The 21109-nt window shown below is 40.5% G+C and overlaps 1 protein-coding gene across 1 annotated transcript; it reads right to left on the bottom strand.

Moving 5' to 3' along the window:
• Positions 1 to 253: 253 nt before the first annotated feature.
• Positions 254 to 21089, bottom strand: GPALPP1 (GPALPP motifs containing 1). Its single transcript, XM_075489227.1, has 8 exons — positions 20917 to 21089; positions 14420 to 14564; positions 13299 to 13397; positions 9161 to 9269; positions 5417 to 5551; positions 5025 to 5189; positions 4508 to 4606; positions 254 to 1289 (listed from the first exon to the last, which is right to left on the bottom strand). Exons 1-8 carry the CDS (start codon positions 21023 to 21025, stop codon positions 1071 to 1073), a joined length of 1080 nt encoding a protein of 359 aa, XP_075345342.1. The 5' UTR covers positions 21026 to 21089; the 3' UTR covers positions 254 to 1070.
• Between the last annotated feature and the right edge of the window lie 20 nt (positions 21090 to 21109).

Genomic DNA, 21109 nt, shown 5'->3' with positions numbered 1-21109 from the left:
ATGGTGTTTAATAGGCAAAATGTGTCACACTTCCAAACAAGTTGCCAGTGTCTCATATATAAAATTATTTTCATATGTAGATACTTCCAGTAACTCCTCAAAAAGGATCCCAAACATTACTCGAGAGAAAAAGGATGAAAGTACAAGTCTAATTTAAAATAAGTAACACAACTCTCTCTTCAGCTGCTCTGCACACACACACAGAAGAGCTAAAGAACTCTAAGCATGGATGTAGGTTTTTTAAGTGTCAGATTTATTTCCTTTTTGATACAAAAGAGCTGTTCTGCTCTGCAAATTAACTGACAAAATAAGCTTTATTTTGGTTTGATTTTCACATGTATTTGCTCAAAAAAGATGGATTTTCTGATGATAAGCCCTACAAATTGAAACTCAAATTAGATTTTCTCTTCTTATATACTACCATTTTATAATTAAATCTGCACTACCATTTTATAATTAAATCTGCAAATCTTGAGGTTTTATTACTTCTGCTACCACTAGTTCTTCCTGCTATAGTACAGAAATTATACTGCATACATATAAACCTGTATTTATGTACAGACACAGAATCATAGAAATAAAAGCACTGGGAGGACATAAAAGCTGCCATTTGAGTTTATACTCCCCAGCAGGAACTCCAGTCAAGCAATGTCCTGCCCACGAGCCTAAAGGGGATTTTTCCATGGCCTTCAGGTCAGGCTCAGCAAGATTATCTTAAGCATGGCAGGAGAAAGGGGGAAACTGCCAACTCAATTGCAAGATCAAATCTAGAGCTCCTTAAAATAATACCTATTTTAATTAATTATTTTTATGCTAACAAAATATATCTCTCTCTCTCCCAACATTTTAAAGTAGCAAATTTACATTATCTTTCTTTATACCAGGACTTTCGTTCACCAGTTTAGTTTTAGTACAGATGATCCTCCCTAACAGAGTATTTACAGACAAGGAAAAATAGTTAAACATCAGGATATTTATTTCGCATACAAATATTTACAGAAAAATACTTAAAAAATTTAAGTATTCAAAGTTTAATTGACTTCACTTCAAAAAAGCTTCATGCTTTTATGTTATAAAAACATATTGCCTTTACTGTGCTCAAATTTAGTATTCAGATCTCTGGATTTTCTTATAAGAGCTTTCTTTTGTGCTTCATCAAATCGATTGACTTTGAGATCCTGGTCTCGGTCAAATGGCCTTCTTTCCTGAGGTTTGTTCTTTTCTTCGGATGCTTTGCTCTTTAGCTTTTTCTGATGTATGTCCATGAGAGATTCTGACCGCTTTGACTCCTGGAAAAATGGGAAGAAGGAAGAGGAAATAAAGTATTACAAAACATCAACAACGTACAGAAAATCCATCCAAATGGAAAGATTGGAATTAGGAAGGCTAAAAATTCCAGAAAAAGAAGACAGCTTAGTAACTGGAAAACAGAATAACAAATTTAGCATACACAGAGCAGGAAGCGCATGTAATCTTGTCTATGCTGAATAAAATACTAGTAATTCACTGATGTTAAAGATACTCATAATGTTGTTGAATCTCCGGAGACAGTGGAGATAAATTATAAAAATAATGCAAAAGAAATATAGAAGTTGCTCTGACATTATTAGCAGAGACAAATGAAGACGACATGTCAAGAGAAATATCTGAAAGTACAGGCCCACTTCCCCTAAGCATCTGGTTTTGGTCACTGACAGGGGCAGGAACAAACCCCTTTCGATCTTCCTCTCATGCACTATTGTGTTTTTAATGTCTGCTCTTAACTTTTCAGTATTTGAATCAGAATTGAAGTTCAGAATTGCAAGCCCACAGGACAAAGTCACAGGCTGGAGCTAGAGCATGTGGTTTTGCCAAGTCAAGGACTTTAGTTGTGTTTAATAAAGAGCATGATCCAGCCCAAATGCAACATAGAACTTTTGCTGATTTCACACAAGAGCAGGATTAGTTCTCACAAGACTATGTGGCACCTCCTTTACTCAGGTAAAGTGTATTTGTGTATCCCTAAGTAGTCAATTTCTCAGACTCTCAAATCATTAGAAACCAGCCAAAAGATCAGTCCAAACCAATTCTCTCATCAGAAAGAGCAAAAGATGAGCAGCTCTGTTTTCTCGTGTCTAGGAACACGAGATCTTTATTCCGAAGGTTCATTTTCCTTCACTCTCTGTGCAAACTCCTACTTCATCACACATAAAAATAATAATTCATACATGACATAAGAAATGATTCTCATGGAAAACAGAAAATGGACAATACTTATTCATGGTATAACTGCATCAGTGTTGACAGAATTGCACCAGAGAATGCATGTGGCATCAGAACTGAAAGAATTAACTGTAAGAAACTGTTTTAAGAATTAAAGCTCCTGTTCTATGAAAGTATCCTTGATAAAGGAGAAAGAAATAGGAAAGAATAGAGAAAAAACTTTAAAAGAAAAAAACCCACCTGAAAATCAGAAAAGAGCTGATTTAAAAAAAAAAATAAAAAACAACGACAACAAAACAACCCAAGAATTATTAACATCTTAAACAAGAACATCTTAAGATGCCTTCTTCAATTTTTTTTGAGAGAACTCCATTGACCTTAGAAACAGTAAAGGCCTATATATGTTTTATTCTGGCAATGGTACGGAGCAAACCCTGTAGTTTTACATGAAAATTATTCTACTATATTCATGACGACAGTAGAGACAGACAATACAGAAGAAATTTAAGACAGTATGCTAATAGCTCTGGATTTGCAAGCCTCTAAGTGAGGAGGGACATGTGATTTAATGAACTACAAATAAATTATTAAAAGTGCCAGATAAACTTCAATCATGTAATATAAGCCAAGGCTGCGATTCTCAAGTTAATTATACTCTCAAGAGACCAGATTGCCTTCCATAAGACTTCAGGCCATAAATCAGGGAAGAACTGGAACGAACAGCTGTAAGACGGGCAATAGCACATACACTCTGGCGGACAGAACAGTGAAAGGGAATTTGACATAGAGTTCAGATTTCTAGTAATCAGCATCTGTCTGTGAAAATCATCTGCTTCTGCAGAGATTGAAGAAAACTTCATGTAATAATGCTGTTGTAATGAGCAGTTAATGTAATTAATTACATAGCGTAATTAATGCATTGATCTGCGTATCCCATCAAGCTTCTTTTGGGTTAATGCATATTTTGTCCTAAAAGTTAAGCCTTTACTACTCTCTTATTCTTGGGATGTTGGCAATTCAGTGAAGCAAGCTAATATTTGAATTAAGGTTGTCTACTCCCAGCAGCCATATCCTGACATGAGGATGATTAAAACACCTAAAACTGAGACAATATACACAAAGCCCAATTCTGTCACATCGTTTTCAGCAGCAGCTTGAGGACCCAGTCCTGCTCTTGTTGAACTCAATGGCAAATGTTCTAATGACTTAAACAGCAGTAGGTTTGGGCACTGAAAGGGAAGACTGCAGTAGCATCACCATGGAAACCAGCAGTGCTAGAAATAAGAACCAGAAGAAAAGAGTGAAGAATTAAAGGAAATGCAGGAAGAGGAAGTATTTTACTATTACAGAATCATAGAATGCTTTGGATTGGAAGGGACCTTTACAGGTCATCTAGTCCAACCCCCCTGCAAGAGCAGGGACATCTTGCACTAGATCAGGTTGCTCAGAGCCCCATCCAACCTGACCTTGAATGTTTCCAGGGATGGGGCATCTACCACCTCTCTGGGCAACCTGTGCCAGTGCCTCACCACCCTCATTGTAAAAAATGTCTTTCTTAAATCCAGTCTAAATCTGCCCTCCCTTAGTTTAAAACCATTGCTCCTTGTCCTGTCACAACAGGCCTCGCTAAAAAGTCTGTCCCTGTCTCTCTTTTAGTCCCCCTTTAAGTACTGGAAGGCTGCTATAAGGTCTCCCCGCAGCCTTCTCTTCTCCAGGCTGAACAACCCCAACTCTCTCAGCCTGTCCTCGTAGGAGAGATGCTCCAGCCCTCGGATCATTTTTGTGGCCCTCCTCTGGACCTGCTCCAACAGCTCCACGTCCTTCTTGTCCTGAGGGCTCCAGAGCTGGACGCAGTACTCCAGGTGAGGTCTCACCAGAGCAGAGCAGAGGGGCAGAATCACCTCCCTCGACCTGCTGGCCACATTTCTTTTGATGCAACCCAGGATAGGGTTGGCCTTCTGGGCTGCGAGCACACATTGCTGGCTCATGTCCAGCTTTTTGTCCATCAGTACCCCCGAGTCCTTTTCCGCAGGGCTGCTCTCGACCACATCATCCCCCAGCCTATATTGAAACTGAGGATTGCCCCGACCCAGGTGTAGGACCCTGCACTTGGCCTTGTTGAACCTCATGAGGTTCATGCAGGCCCACTTCTCCAGCTTGTCCAGGTCCCTCTGGATGACATCCCGTCCTTCTGGCGTGTCAACAGCACCACTCAGCTTGGTGTCATCTGCAAACTTGCTGAGGGTGCACTCGATCTCGCTGTCAATGTCATTGATGAAAATATTGAACAGAATATTACACTTACATTGTATGAAGTCACCTGCTCAACAAGTCTCTTGTCTCTCCCAGATAAAACAATTTCTTCATTATCCTTACTGGTTGACTTTTTTGCCTCTTCTCTTTCCTGATGAGTAGAAGCAAATCACACACTATAATAATTAGAACGTCTGAAGTACAAAGCAAGGAAATCTGTATTTACTTTAATTAAATCTGAAGGGTAGAGGCCATGATAGAGGCCACCAGATATATTTTGCACAGCTTGATAAAAGAACAAACTGGACACACTGTAACTGGAAATTCAATAAGCTGATACAGAGTACCTGACTACTGCAGAAGACAGAGTGAACAAATGAATATCAATGTTACTTAAAATTGTTAATTCCTTGCCTTTACCTTTAAGCCTGAATTAATAAAGTTTGATAACAAAGAAAAATCTGGAAAAAAAAATTAATTGAACAGCTCAGGGTATCTTTACTTTGTTTTCACAGAATATCAACAACATACATACTGCCTACAGGTGTATATGAATGAATAATGCTCACCTTGGCTTTTCTCTCTCTGTCAGCTGGAGTATCTGTCCAAATAGATCTATCACCTGATTTGTCATCAGCTCTTCTCTTGAATGTTCTTGGGCCAAATCCAAAGCTTTTCAATTCAGGTGGAAGCTCTGTCATCCACGATTCCCTGGTAACTTGCTTGGGTTCATCCTTTACAAAAGAAATTGGCGGTGGGGATGGTAAAAAAGGCATAATCAAAAATTGCTGTCTGAATCTCTCAGCTTCCAGCAGAAATCATTGATTTTTCTTTATCTTAACAATTGCAAACACTTAGCATCCTGAGCAGAACTGCAACTGGGTTCACACAGAAACAGGCAAAAAACCCCACAAATACACTCCAGCGACAAAAATATTAGAAATTAAGAAATCCAACTTACGCTGTCTGCTGAAGTAAGTTTTTCCTTCATTCTCTGAGCTCTGCGTTCAAATTCTTTAGTCACATCAGACTCCACCGGTCCCTTTGCAGGCATTGGGCCTATAAGATTGTCTTCTTCCTCACTACTATCTGTTACCTTCCAAAAATAAAAGATTTCTCTCAACCATAGCGCTAAGACCATCAAGAAATATTTTAGCTTCATAGGATTAGAATGATTTTGTCTAGAAGAGCATATAAACCTATGCATCTGCCCGTCAGACAACAAAAACCTGGATTAAAACTCCAGATTAGACCTGTTCTAGCACTTTAACATGGATACTCAGTCTCCGTGTTTCCAAAAGCACCATCTCTTGTCTGAGGCAAAACAGCTGGTAAACCCAGTAGCAATACACAAAGTCCTGCTACTTTACATTGCTCTGCATGCAGCCATGTAGCCTCTGTGGCCATAGGTAAATTTGAAACACACAAGCACACATCTTTGATACCTTGGGCTTTAGCAGCACTAGCAACATTTGGATGCATCTCCATAATAAGGATCGCAATTTTGCACTGCAAGGAGAACTGTCTCAAGCTCAGATTCTGTAAGGATGCTAGAAAGATTAACATGCAAGTTAGGGTACAGTGGCATGCATGGTACTACATCCCTGGGTATATAGTATCTGCCAGTCTAATCTCTTGGTTCTGTCATTTGCTTCTTCGACCCCTTTTGACATTGCATTCTAAGCAATTATTTGAAGAACAGTTAAAAAACCTAAATTTGAAAGGGACTAGATGTTAATAAGAATCTTTGTGGATGCTATGGGTTGTACAGAAAGCTCACAGGTCCCTCCAAGTTAAAACAGTACAGACCAGATGGAAGCAGAACTAGACTGAAAATGGTGACGCCACGGTGCCCTGGAAGCAAAGATGAGGTGCCCAATATCTACAGAAGTGAAAAGATTTAGCTACAGCCTGAATGTAGATGATAAAGCAATGGGAGTAGGATGACGACAAGGCTGTATACTCAAGAAGCACAGAGCATTACTTGTGAATATAAGGTGGTGGCAAAGAAGTTTCAAATGAAGGATGAAGAAGGTGGGGGGGAACGGCTTAGTTTTGTCATGCCAAACTTTGGTTACCAGGTGGACATCCTAGAACCAAGATATGATACCATCAGAGAAGATAAGGGCTCAAGAGAGATAAGCAGTGGAAAAACAGTATCAGGAGCCTTCTATGTAAAATAAGACACCCGAGGCAGAGTGGAGAACACAATAACGGAGTACAGAACCTCACTAGAAGAATCACCTAATGGGAGCATAGGGAATGGAGGACGAGTGAAAGGAGGAGGAGAGCAGGAAAGGTACCCTGCTACACTGAGTTCAAGCCTAATGCTTCAGGCTGCTTATAGCTGGCATCCCACTGCTGTAGAGAGATTTGGGCTAAGGAAGACAGCAGGTGTGATATAAGCCACTTAAATCCTATGCGTGCCATCTGCTACAGAAACTGGCGTGCTTTAATGACACTGCTCCAAGCTAGCCAAGCTAGTTGGCCCTGTCTGCCTTTAGGAGTCAAAGGTATGAACAGCGGGGAAGGCAAGCTTCAGGTAGCAAGAGACACAGCTACCACAGGCTGTGGACCACAAGGTGCAAGAAGAGGCTTAGCAAATTTAATGGCTATATGACCACTTGCATGAAATGGATCTGAAAGACTGAGGAGGGTGAGAAATAGCTGGTCACTTATAAACACCATCAATGCAACATAGTAACACCAATTTCTCTTGTCATTTTTCTCAAAAACATTTACATAGTCAAGCTTTCACTAATTATCCACCCCTGTGATATTGCTTCAACTTTTAGAGGATGGGGTGACTGCATTCTCTCTCTCTCTCTGGTTTTTTTTTTTAAAGAAGGAGCTGGTGGGGAAGAGGAATAACCATCTTGAGAAACCCGGGTAGTAAAACACTTCCCTCTCTCTGTGTACAAACAAATAAAAAATGCAAAAATAAAAGACTTTCATAATAAATTGTATTGTAAAGTAGTTGAGGATGAAAGACAAATTCCATGCTGAGTTTTAATTGAAGAAGCATGTCTCATTTCCTTTCTCATTAGTCTTAAGTTCAATTCACTCCGTTACCACCTGCCTCAAACAAGATGAAACTAAACAAACATTAAAAAAAACTGCCTTCAAGTTTGAAGGGGAAACCAATATAAAGTGAAGAGTCAGCATGGAATAAGCTGCCTCTAAAGATGTACTAGAAAACAAAATAATTAAACAAATTAAAACAAAATAAACAAAAAAAATACTCATCATACTCAAAGGTAAAAAAAAGATAGAGTATTATTAGGAAGAGAAAAAAAAAGCTAAGTTCTAGCATCAGCTTTGTTACAGCTGTTACAGAAGATCTATTTAGGAGAAAATAGACTTTTTTGTTTGTAAAATATAAGCAGACCAGTTTTGACATCCCTGCCTCAAGAGATTTGTCATTATGATAAATTGCTTAATTGTTATTTGGAATTATAAGACTATGAGTATCTTAAAAATGTCAGACAATCATTCTTCATGAAGGATTATTACAACACTCACTGTAGGAGGCTGGAGAATGATATACTTCTCAACTACTAATCAAAAAAGTGAAGTTCCAGAGCAGCTTTTGCCTCATTCCTTCCTAGCATGTCTAACATGTCCCATAGTGTCTCAGAGTTAAACTTAAAAATGTAAGTATTTTAGAAATAAACAGAATAACTGTTAATTCTCACAAGGAATTAATATTTAGTTTATCATAGCATGAGAGATATTCAATTGCCTAAACACTGGTATCCAGCACCATTTTTGATGTCTTAGGGTATCCTGCCTAGCTTAAGAGGTGCTGCTCAAGAAGGATGCAAGCTTCTCTAAGGTGCTACTCCCTATCTGCCAGCCCACTGCAGATGATTCAGATCCCTCAGAATGGTACTAGAGGCCTGTGTTTAGGGAGCTGAATCTTCCCCATACTTCTAGCTGTATTTTATCACACATCTTATTCCTGAATGTTCTTTAGTAGTACATGCATTATTTTGCAGCTAGGGATTAGACTATAGACTTCTACCTAGTTTTTACTTAACCTGACAAGAACAGTCAAAAAAACATGAACCAAAAAATTGTGTCCATCTCACTGTCCTGCTCCATCTTACTCCCAGTTACAGGTGGTATCTTGCTATTGACAAGAACAATTAGTGATGCTGTAGCATCATTCTTAATTGCACTCTTTTGGATAAACTTATTTAACGCATACATTAATAAACATTTTTAAGGCGGTGAAGATATGTGAAATATTCAATTGTTTTGCTCCTCCATCAGTAAAAGAGTAAAAACTTGAATTACAAGTAAATATTTTCATTCTAACAGGTTGCATTACTTCTTTAATGTCTTTAAAAATTTGAACTTTGCCAAGATGTTCACTCGTGAAGGATGTCATGCCAAAAGAAAGAATAGAAAAACATTAGGAAGAATTACTGTGACTGCAGTTTATGATGCCTAGATCTCTTGCGTTCAGCAAGTGCATCATCTGTCTAACAGCAAAATCACAACAAACCAGACCAGCCGCCTTCTTTTTTAAGGCTTATTTATGCTTCAGGATTTGACTCAGGCAAAAATATGCCAGACACTTTCTGGTCTAAAATTAAACTGTCGTGCTGAAAAGTACGTCTAGTAGACTTTTTCAGGCTCCTACTTGTTTAAGCATTTCAGATAGCTTGTACTAAAACAAAAGGCTTCTGTTTTCACAAACCTGGGTATGAAATTCTGATGAAACAGACGGTCCTATGGAACATCTGCTATTCCCAGTGTCCTGCGAAGGTTTCCTAAAGCCAGGTGGTAATGCGGGACCTATAATAGGCCTTGAGGGGGGAAAAAAAAAAAAAAAAAAAAAGAAAATCTTGGTTTTCAATTGAGGGGAGGAAAAAAAGGAAGTAACATAACCAATGTGGACAGTACATTAAATGACAGCCTTCCACTGTTTGCTGCAGGAAAAAAATGTAATAGATTAATACAAAAATAAAAATCAAATGTTGGTGAGAAGTGTGATTCTCCTGCCTCCCCATGCCAAGTGTGCCCCCTATGCGCACACCATAGAAATAACCAAGTAAGAAGAGTTTCTCCGATTTCCAGGAGGGCTTCTGCAGATAGCTGAGATACAAGAAAACCAGGAAAGTTGCAGCACATAGTCAAGAAAATCCACTTTTTTCTTCCCTAGCTTCCTTCACCAGATTCAAGAGCAATGAAAGGTGGGAGGTCAAATATATGCTACTCTTTCTCTAGCAACAAAGCCAATTTTGTTCATTCTTGCCTTGCACCACAGTTTCACTGTCCTTCAATAAACAGAATCAGTGAACTGCTCTGATTTTAAGTTTATTTTCCCTCGGAGTGGGGATGAGAGAAGAGAAGTTTTGCAGTCCCAGGTAACTGCAATGATTTTTACACAGCAGCTCTGCAAGCAGCATAATTCAATTGTCTCCAGGAATACAGAAAGGTGAAAATCTCTTTTCAATGGTGAAAACAGTTCAAAGCATACTACAAACTCTGCTTGCAGTATTAAAAAGACTTTTGTATACGAGTTCCTGTTAATAATCCACCATCATATTCTTCAAAGCTAACAAAACCTAATTAAAAACCCAAACAACTATCACCTGAAGAAATATCCAAGTGACAGTATCCTCACAATGTATCAGCAGAGACTTTGTTTATTATGATCTTCAGTTTCTAAGCTTTAGGGCGATCAAACGTAACACAACATTAATTGAATTATGCTAATTATGGTCTTCTACTAAATCCCACATAATTTAATCAATCAGTACAGCCCTGCTGTAGTGATATTATTGTCAGGATTTGAAGAGGGGAAATAAAAAGCAGAAAGTCCTGCCAGAAAGCCAACCACACGCAGACAGACACAAGCAATAAATGTGAGCTCAGGCCAGGACAAGGGCACTGGTGAGGTTTCAAACCCAGGCAAGAGCTCTGGGTTACATTCGAAGTTCCACCCCCATCTAGCTGCTGCAAAAAAGAAACGGCTTTTATTTTCTTCTGTTCCTTTCTGACTTTCTTGTTAAGACCATATTTTAAATTCCCAATATAATTTAAAGAGATTGAATTTAAACCTATACAGATACAGCCAAAATAATCTTTTATTTTAGTATACAAGTACCTTTATTTTGCATGGAGATACAGTTAAACCAAACTGTAAAAAAAGCTTTCTACTAAAATATGTAAGAACATCTATGTTGTGGGCTGTATCCGTGCAACTTGTGAAAAAGAGCAGATCTCAAATACTCTGCCTTGCTTCTGTCACAGCTCAAAGGCTCTTCTAAGGAACAGAAAAATGGTTCCCATATTCACCCCTCCCACGCTTTCCATTTCTATGCTTTTTTTCCCCTACATGAATAACCCTGTTGCTCAGGTCTTTCCTCAGCAGCACACAGCCAACGTGATTCTTGACAGTTTTCTGGATGTCCAAAGGCCCTCTGAACAGGTGAAGTGAATCTAAATAAAACTCTGTTAAATGCATTTTGCTGCTGTTGGCAACTTTGGTACCTACATATACACATTCAAAAAAACACCCCAAACTTATCATTAATTAAGTTTTCATTTAATGAATATTGGATTTCATATATGGCAAAGAACGCCTTCCTGTTGTTGGAGTCCTTGCTAATGCATGTTTCAAGATTGGCATTTCAGCATTCTTCTGATGTATAACAAATTTTTTTAAGATAACCTTCGCTCTTTACCTTGATGTGTGAATATTTTGGGAATATTTACGAGTGCTGCACTTCTGTCTTACATTGATAAACAGCAATATCTTTCCAAAGTTGAAGGAAATCTGTTCATGTACGTAATTTTTATGCTGGAATGATTCAAACAGTTTTTAACAAGCTGCAAATTGCCACATGAGCTGCTCCTAATCATGAATATGTTGCTTTGACAAGTCTGGAAAAGATGTAACAGAACAAAAGCTTTTCTAAAAGAACGAGTATGTCACACAGAGCTAATAAACACTATGTCCATACATTGAAACAAACAGCCTGCATTTGTTTCAATTATTCATGGCTAGATCGTCAGCTGGCAATCTGCTCAACACTAAGGGCAATGCAGCGGGAAGAAAGTTAACAGCATTGTGTCTACACCCTGCGCAGCTTACATGCCTCAGTGTGTCAGCACAACTAGACTGCCAGGTGTATGGGGGTGGAAGATAGACAAGGCTCTTCCCACACATCACACCTTTCCCACTTATTCAGGGAATCAGGCTGGGTGCAAAACAGCTCTGCTCAATCTGCTTTCTCGCTGTGTGCTAGGAGCACTTGTATGGTGAGCTAGGACAAAAAAAAACCCAAAACCCAACAAAATACCAAGTGCCTTTTACTGCTTTAATCTCTCATACTCACAGACACAGAGCGGACTCTTGCCCTCTGAATGTAAATGCAAGTTATCCAGCATTTTGGAAACAAGCTAAGTAGAAATAAAAGTTGGCTGAACATACAAAGACTGATATGATGGGTGACCACCTGTGTTACTGCTCATCTCTAACCTTCAAACCACAAGTTGCCTCTTTTCTTCCTCTTTTCCTTTGCACACTTTGACATAACATTTTACCACAGGAGTATTCATGTCAAAAATCAAGAAAGCAAGAAGGCTACCTCTGCTGATAGTAAAAGCTACAAGCATTTATTTGCTTTATTACAGATCGCATTCTTTTTAGTGACTTCCTAAATTTTATAATTAAAATAACATATTGTGCATATGAAACGCAAGAAAAAGAAAAAAATATTAGTTACTCTTAGGACCATCAAAGCACCAAACAAGCCCACTGAGCATGATACCCACAATTACAGAAGAGTTGTTGATTACAGCAAAGTGTAACCAAACAGATACGAAGAGGATACTTCCAAATAACCTTAGCTACATAAATTCTTGTTTTTCTAACTGCTGCCAAGCATCATAAAAATTTATCCAAACTAAAAAAAAATTTCAACTTTGAAGTTTCCTTCAAGATGGTATACTACATACACAGCTCAACAACAAATTGAGTCACTTTCCTAGAACTGAAAACTCATACCTGACAGGTAAGTATTGATTTATTTTACCTACCAGCTCCCTATTGCTCTGAGGAAGATACTAGTGATCAAGGGACTCTCTTGTACCTTTCATCAATAAGCGGCCCCTTGGAAGTACCAATTTCACTATGGATTATCATTTCAAATCATAGAAGGAAGTGCACAGATTGATGTAAAGACTAGAAGGCTGTGAGACATGGTTAAGTTCTGTATAGAAAATCCATAAATATTTTTTTGGGAAGTATTTTATAAATGCATGCAATCAAATGGAAAGGTTCCTGATAGAGCCTATAAATAATGCTTATTTGCTTAGACCTGACAGCTCACTTTCTAGAAACCTACACTGTTCAGATTAGTTTTCTACCTGGAGACACATAAACAATAATCCTTGGTGCATTAGCAAACCAATAATTTGCAATTCCAATAACGTGGATTGTATTGTACCACACAAAAGCTAACTGCCCTACTCCCTCACAGCCCAGAATGAACTACAGAACTATGGGTCCTTGTACCTGTAATTTGCTTTTTCTGCACTGCTCTGAGACCCATCATAAGAAATGGAAGAAATTTGACATTCAAAATATAACTCAGGCAATTCACATTTTTTCTTTTTCTCTCCAACCATCCAACCAGGACTAGGAGGGCCGTGTGTTCTGTTTCAAGGGAATGCTGTTCCTGTTCTCAGAATGTGGAGGAAGCAATTCTAATCATCTGAATCTGAAGTGCACAATTGAAGTGTTCTGTAATAGCACCACAAAATATTTTATCTAAAATAATTGTGTTTTAAGGAAACGAGTCTGAATATAATTCCATTTTAATTACCTCTCTGGAGAATCATCTTGTTTTTTAAATCCAGGAGGAAGAGCAGGCCCAAAAAAGCCATCATCATCATCATCATCTTCCTCAATTCTTTTTGGCTTTCTGCAAATACAAAGATTTCACTTAATAATTACCTTGACGTGCATAGCAATTATCTACCTTTTAAAAAGGAAGAAAATACATAAAATTATTTCAGACAGTCTTATGTACTAAATATCCTGCTGTTACCAAGGGAACAGTGCAAAAGGATCCAAAATAATTTGAAGCAATTAAAAAATTGGGACCATAAGCTTCACTCCAAAATGCTCTGACATTTAAAAAAAACATTAAGAATGCTTTTGCTGTAGAAAGAAGAGTAGTATAATGTTGAAATACCATTTTCTAGTCACAAAGTAATTTTACATTCAGCACACTTCCTTCTCCATTTTTATACACTGTCTGCATTTTGACTAGCATTTTTCCCAGTTCAATTCTAATGAACTGAAAAACTGTTGAACAAGACAACAAGAAAAAAGTGAGTAATAATTACTCTAACACTCATTAAGATGGCATAATGCCCTTCAAGTCCCTTATACTAGGCCTAGCACAAACACACACAAGTTCTTAACACAGCAATTGTGAGTAATCAATCCCACCAAATGAGAGTATGTGCAGACTCCTGTTATTTGCTAAACAATTAGGTTTTTCTCCATTCCAGTTGACTTAATTGAATTCATAAATTCATGCCCATAAATAGGTCTTATGACCTCTCAATGAGAGGTAGTATACCAGAAACAGGGCAAAACTCAAGTACCAAATAGTTACATACATGATAAGTGGTGTCTGTCCTTAGTATAAACAAGCAAAACATTAAGGATTTTATTACTTTAATTGCAGAACTAAAATAAGACATGTAAATACAGAGATCTGACTGTCCTAAATAACTTAATTCCACTGTAGGGTTTCAAAAAGGTCAGCTGAACATTCTTGACCACAAAGAACATATAGAAAATATCATCAAGTTTTACAGAGGTACCGGGTTTACCTTTTTATTTACATAATACTGTCCCTTTCTCATAATTTATGCAGACACATTTCATTTACAATACAATGTAAATACACAAATAACCTAAGAACATACTCACTTGGGTGCTGGATCTCCTTCTGTCTCCTCTTCAGAATCTCTGTTTGCGTCTCTGGGTAGAGGAAGAGATTCTGAGTCGTCATCACTGTCAGGAGTTTCTGAGCTACAGCTGCTTTTATAGCCTGGAGGCAGTGCTGGTCCTGCAACTGAACATCCAGAGTTATCTGGGATACTTATTAAACATTTCAAATGAGTATGATCGATCTTGGTATTCCCAAAACCCATATCTACCTGGAATTAAGTTTATTCAAACATTGCTCTGTCTAGCATTTAGAGAAGATATCTAAACAAACTTCTAGAAGTTACTTTTCTCAGCACCGTATTTCAACGAACAACCCCTCCCCCTCCCCCCCCCCCATTAAATTAGTACATTACTAATCCATTACTACATGAGTGTCTTCTGGAACAGGACTAGAAAGCCCTGTTTTGTCTAACAATTGATTTACAATGTATATGGTATAAACTAGTATATTTTAAAAAATCTACACCTTAATAAAGCATTTGAAGCTTACTAGTGAAGAATCACATCATTTGTACATACACAGAATGAGAGACCATAGATTAGTGGAAGTTAATTGTCAGCCTGCTTTAGGAATGGTTTAACGATTAAGGTTATCCCCAGTTCAGCCAGGCGTGAACAGCAGGCACAGACTTAAGTACTCTGCTGAAAGAGGGATGATTTAGGCATTCAGACTTCAAAGAATCATTGCTGTCAGAAGGCCGGGGCGGTGGATGGAGCTCTCGTGCTCCAGTCAACCCTTCACCCTGTGGATTAATGAGGAGGGGGGATATCCTAGCAAAGGAAAAATTCAGATGCTAACACTGCTAACAGGCCTGAGCTGTTTCTGGCACTATCCCCACCAGCAGGCACAGTTCTTTATAGACTTATTTGGATATCATACCATGTACACTGGGTCCAGAAGTAGCTTAGCCACTGATACTAGTAGCAAATTCCCCCCAAACGAGACGCTTCACACAGATACCCTCACAGGCTCAATCAACGCAGAGCCAACTGGAGTAAGCAAAGACCAGCAATGGTCCCAAGATAAGAGGCCTTCCCAGATCCAGGGCAGTACATGCAGGGCCAGCACCAGTTTACACACACAGCATGAATAGCCATCTGATATAATGGAGATTTGATCCTACTGACGATTTAGCATCCCGAAACACAGATACCGTTCCTCCTTTTAATATTTCAAGCATTGAGTCCAAGACCGACAGGACAGAAAGATGTTTTGGTGGGGAAAAGACATTGTTAGCTTTATGAATAGTCAAGGGTTAGATGAAAAGATGAGGTGCAATAAAACCACATAAATGAAGGGTACCAGGAAATTACATCTCCAGTTAAAGAACTACGACTTTTTGACAGTGCAAAATAAAACCTGGTATAGATTATGGTTCCATTGTTAGCTGACAAAGGCTAGGCAGAAATTGAGTCCTTCAAGTGAGCTTCATAAAGCTTTTACTCGTCTTTAGCACAAAGACACAGAACAAGGACAGCCTACTAGTTACAAAGCATTCAGACAGATCTGCCACTTATTTTGTTTTCTGTTTTAATGGGAAAGACTTTAACCAGGACATAGAAATCCATTTCAGCACTAAGAAGGAAAAAAACCACAACAGCCCAGCCTATAAAGGTAAAGTAAGTTCAAGATGAGAGAGAACCAAGAGATGAATGATAAATAGGAATAAAGACTGCTATCAAGTCTCCCATTTTGGTATGAGAAACACCACTGGATAAAAAGCACTTAAAAACCAGACAAAACCTGCACAACAGCTTTCTCCAGCCACCTGGTGCCCTGATATCATGAAAGCAGAGCTTCATTTGCTCTGAATGCAGACAGGTAAGAGAAAGGACTTGGAGTGAAAGGAGCAAACTGAGATGCAGTTTGATGAGTCTGATACTGCAGAGGAAGAGAGAAATTGGGAGCAGCTTTGTGAGCTGGAAAGAACTAGTAAAACCAAAACTATTTCAGGAAGGAGACTGGTCCCACTGACACGTTGTCCAATATCAGGGCTAACATACATGCTTTCTATCCCAGTTCCTCTCTGTTATGCCAGCACAACTGTTTGCGTGGGCTTTGCAATAAACTGGATCAGGGAACTTAAGAGACATAAAAATAACACTGCAAAACCCAGCACTCCCCTGAAAGAACTGTTTGTTCGTGGAACTGCAGCCTAAGCAGGACAACCAGAAACAAAATAGAGGCAGAAACTGGTTCACAAAGGGAAAATGGCATTTAAAGCCTGGGGAAGGCAAAGTCACTGGACATGGTGAAAGAAGTGGAGGAGAAAGAGACTTGGGAGAATGAGGATTAGAAATTAATATAGTCATGGTACTGACTAATAATCAGCACAGGCGAGGATACAGCTATGGATCGGGGTGGGGTGGGGAGCCGCAGGAAAGAGCAGAGAGGAAGGAATGGGAATTGCTAAGTATAGATTCTGGTAGCAAAGAAAGGAAAGGGTAAGGAGGGAGGCCAAGGTCTAATGAGAAGTCTGTGAATGAAATTCCCTGAAAGCCATGGAAAAGTAGAAAGATACAGATCAAAGGAGGAACAGAGGAGAGCTCAAGAGTGTCAGGAAACTAAAACCAATGAGGTGAGGAAGAGAAATGGATGTAGCAATGATAGAGCAACAGGAAAGTGAGGAAGTAACCAGAACTCAGAACAACTTGGAGCAGGACAGTGGCATAAGAAAGTGTGAGAAGAAAATTTTGGGGATGGAAAGGAGAGAAACACAGCCAAGGATATGTCTCAAGTCAGACTGAAGTAAATGTTTCACAGCTGCTAGAAGTGGCTATCCTACTATTGCTGCTCTGACTTGCCCTCTCCATTGAGCTGGCTCTGGTGACTATCGGCCTGAAAATTAAGTCAAATCAACTCAGAAACCAAATGAAAAACTACTTTTTGTTTTGGTTTGGGTTTTGTTAGGTTAATTTCTGCTGTATTTGGTGATTCTAAGCAATCTACCATGCCATCAAACAGGCACTGGAAACCTCTCAAGGACAGACAGGAGCAGGGCCTTTCACCTTCAGCAACAGTGATAGATCAACTCAGACATCACATCAACGCATCTGTACTTTAACAAGTGTGGCCTCAATGCTGAAATAGACAAAACACTCTTCTGCATTTCTGGTTATTTTTAGCCATTCCTTAGCATTTCTCTCCTGCTGGTACAAGGACAGCACAGAGGCAGGGACGAATGGGCCAAAGGAAGTCTGATTCTTCCAGCAGGAGCACATTTAGGCCAGCTTCAAAGAATCATCATGAGATGAAGAATTGGGAGATGAGTGTGTCCCATGGGTTGGACAGTGACAAGCTGAAGAAGGAAAAGGTAAAGAATTTACCGGGGTGAGCTTTTGAGTCTGTCCAACTACCATTTGCTCCTCCCATCCTGGTCCTGATTAAGGGTTGCAGGGTTTGAGTAGTGTCAGTTCTCTGACACCAGTGGACATTGGTATCTCCTGGCAAAGTCCATTTCGGCTCCCCCTGTGCTGACCTACAGGCAGAGCAGCAACTGGTACCTTACCTTAGTTACTCCCTTATCTTCCAAGGCAGGGATGCACATGGAAATGAACCGAGCTTTTAACTCTGCTCATGTTTCAGAATGCGAAACACCACATGTTAACATCAATGTGATTACACAAGCTACAATTACTACATCTTCAGTTTTTCTTCATTTAAAAAAAAAAAAGGCAAGAATTTGCACGCTAAAAGTTACAACTATTAACAGAACTGTTATGTCAGGGGGTGGAACTAGATGATCTTTAATGGTCCCTTCCAACCCAAACCATTCTGTGATTCTGTGTTACCCATCTAAAGATGAAAGAAATGCAAATTTAAGAATGGATCAACAGAGATTTATCTTGTTCGCTACATCTAGCATAGCAATGTCATATCGCAGACGGAAGACAAATGCTTATCTGGCAGCCAAGAGGGCAAACCGCATCCTGGGGTGCATCAAACAGAGTATAACCAGCCATTCAAAAGAGGTGATTATCCCGCTGCATTCACCGTTGGTGCAGCCTCACCTTGAGTACCGTGTGCAGTCCTAGGCCCCACAATTTAAGGATGTGAAGGTACTTGAAAGTGTCCAGAGGAGGGCAGCAAAGCTGGTGAAAGGGCTGGAAGGCATGTCCTATGAGGAGTGGCTAAGGACTTTGGGCTTGTCTAGTTTGGAGAAAAGGAGGCTGAGGGGCGACCTCATTGCTCTCTACAGCTTCCTGAGGAGGGGAAGTGGAGAGGGAGGTGCTGATCTCTTCTCCTTGGTATCCAGTGGTAGGACGTGTGGGAATGGTTCAAAGCTGCACCAGGGGAGGTTCAGACTGGACATTAGGAAGCATTTCTTTACCAAGAGGGTGGTCAAGCACTGGAACAGGCTTCCTGGAGAGGTGGTCGATGCCCCAAGCCTGTCAGTGTTTAAGAGGCATTTGGACAATGCCCTTAACAACATGCTTTAACTTTTGGTCAGCCCTGGAGTGGTCAGGCAGTTGGACTAGATCATTGTCCCTTCCGACTGAAATAGTCTATTCTATTCTATTATAGTTCTGAATGAAACCTTTTTGACAGAATTCTCCGAATGGCTGCTCAAAGTCCTACTTTGTTGTTGTTGGGAGGCGGAAACTATAAAAGTAGAATAAAAAAACAAGCGTTCTTAAAGAAAAGCAAAGAGCAGTTCAAATATCAGTGAAACCACAAGGAAAGAAAATATATTGGAAAAGCTGTACAGCTTTAAAAGGTGAAGCATCTCTTAAAATAGCTAGAATACACAAGGAAATAGTTACAGAACAACTTCTAGGCCCATTCTGTCTCAAGATCCAGCAAGTATTACAGCACAGAAGACGCTTGTGACAGCCCCACCACACAATTTTGCCACTCAGAACCTCCAGGTGCAGGGCTCCAGCTGGAGCTGTACTTCTGTACAACAGAAGTTATGCCAAAGTACTTGCTCTCTCTTCCTCCTCTGCACTGCAGCAGGACGTCTAATGTGTTGAGCAGGTACACTTAGTTGTTATGCCAAGCTGTTGCAAGTCAGGAAAAGTTTATAAGAGTTATAAAGACAAATAAAAACACCCCAATAGTTGGGTTTTGGTGTTTTTTGGTTTGTTTTGTTTTTTAAGGCAAATGAATTCGTTCATCCACTTCACACAGAAATCCCCAAGCAGATATGCCAGTGTAACTGTACTGCTATGGAGCTGACGTACACTGGGACAAAAAGCGGACAAAGTAGGCTGAATAACCTAGTCTAGATACTGCCAAAACACTTGGTATCATGAAACCACGGCCTAATGATAAGTTTAACTTATTTTGTTCAGTGGATTCATACACCATGTAGATACTTGCAACATGTATCAGTGTGTTGACAGAAAGAGAGTAAGCCATCAATACAAATATGAATAGGAAAGGCTGCATCAGCTCAAACAAGCATGTAGTCATGACTTCAGTACAACGCCAAGCCACAGACCCAGAGCTTGGTGTTGCTATGGTGTCAGCTAAGGCAGCAGCTTCGCTGTCTCTTCCTATTGCTCCCTCTTCTGGATTAAAAAAATGAGAAGAGCAGATGAGCACAGCAAACCTTTTCCATTGGAACTGCTTTGTTTGGAATAACCAAATGATCACTGAAACACAGACAGAAATTGAATATATATACTACTAATCTGAACCTGGATTAAGGACTGACAGCATTAACACTCAAACTGCTGCTTCCAGAGACATTGACACAGAACATGTAAGAGTTTAAGCGGGGGAACTGAGCTCCACGGCAGAAGAGCCAGCCTGGCAGTCAGCTGGTCTCGAAGAGATCCCACTTGGGATGTGATTGCTCTCAACATTAGAGACCCTGGCAGGTGGGGCACCACAGCCTCACTGATCGCAAGTCAGGTCTGCATCCTGAGGAAAGCTGACTGAAAAACGATAGTTTCATGAAGTGTTTTGGTTTGACAAAGGAAAGCATGCTCAAAGACCTAACCACCGCCTTTTTTTTTCTGCCCGCTAACTTCACACTCGGAGCTACTAAAGAACACAGGCCTAAAAGCACATATGGGACTCGAGCAGGAAAATAATAAACAAACCAATGCAGTATTTTTTTAAAACAAGTTTTAGACCGTTTCTTATCTGTCGCATCCCGCCACACGAGATATTTTTCTGAAAAAGTCACTACAAAAACCACCCGTGAAGTTTAGCTTCATCGAGGCGCCGCACTGGCGCAGACCGAGCTGTGCAACACCCGCTGCAGAGGCACACTACTCCCACCGAACGAGCGGCCGCGCTCCTCTACCGCACGCCCCTTTCAGCACCCGAACACACCGAGGCCCCGAGGGGCCGCGCTCGTCCCCCGCTGCCTGACGCGCCGCTGAGGTGCGGTGAAACACGGGGGACGCCCCCTCCCCCCCGGGGGCCTGCCACCCGCGTTCGCGTGTTCCACGGAGCGGGACGGGGGAGGCGGGGAAGGCGGGCGGGGGAGGCGGGCCGGGGGCGGGCAGCCCTCACGCCTCACCCTGGCTGAAGTCCTCATCCGGGTCCGCCTCAGCGCAGCGCGGGAAGCCGGGCGGCAGCGCGGGGCCGATGAGCTCGCGGGCCATGGCGGGGGGCGGCGCGGCGCGCATGCGCGCCAGCGCCTCGCGGTCGGCTGGGGGGCGCAGCCCGGTCCCTCTCTCCCGTCCCACTCCGCTTCCCCCCTCCCCGCCCCT

Source organism: Mycteria americana, chromosome 1, assembly GCF_035582795.1.
Source record: "Mycteria americana isolate JAX WOST 10 ecotype Jacksonville Zoo and Gardens chromosome 1, USCA_MyAme_1.0, whole genome shotgun sequence".
Taxonomy (NCBI): Eukaryota; Metazoa; Chordata; class Aves; order Ciconiiformes; family Ciconiidae; genus Mycteria; species Mycteria americana.
Note: the sequence above shows the minus strand (reverse complement) of the source record. Positions and strands in the feature narration are given on the sequence as shown.

Excerpts from the sequence above, each read along its gene's own strand:
- GPALPP1 (XM_075489227.1), bottom strand. The coding sequence starts at position 21,025 with ATGCGCGCCGCGCCGCCCCCCGCCATGGCCCGCGAGCTCATCGGCCCC. Across the intron at positions 9,270-13,298 it reads CAAGATGATTCTCCAGAGAG|GCCTATTATAGGTCCCGCAT; the intron begins GTAATTAAAATG and ends TCCCCCCTCAAG. Across the intron at positions 4,607-5,024 it reads ACAGAGAGAGAAAAGCCAAG|GAAAGAGAAGAGGCAAAAAA; the intron begins GTGAGCATTATT and ends TCTACTCATCAG.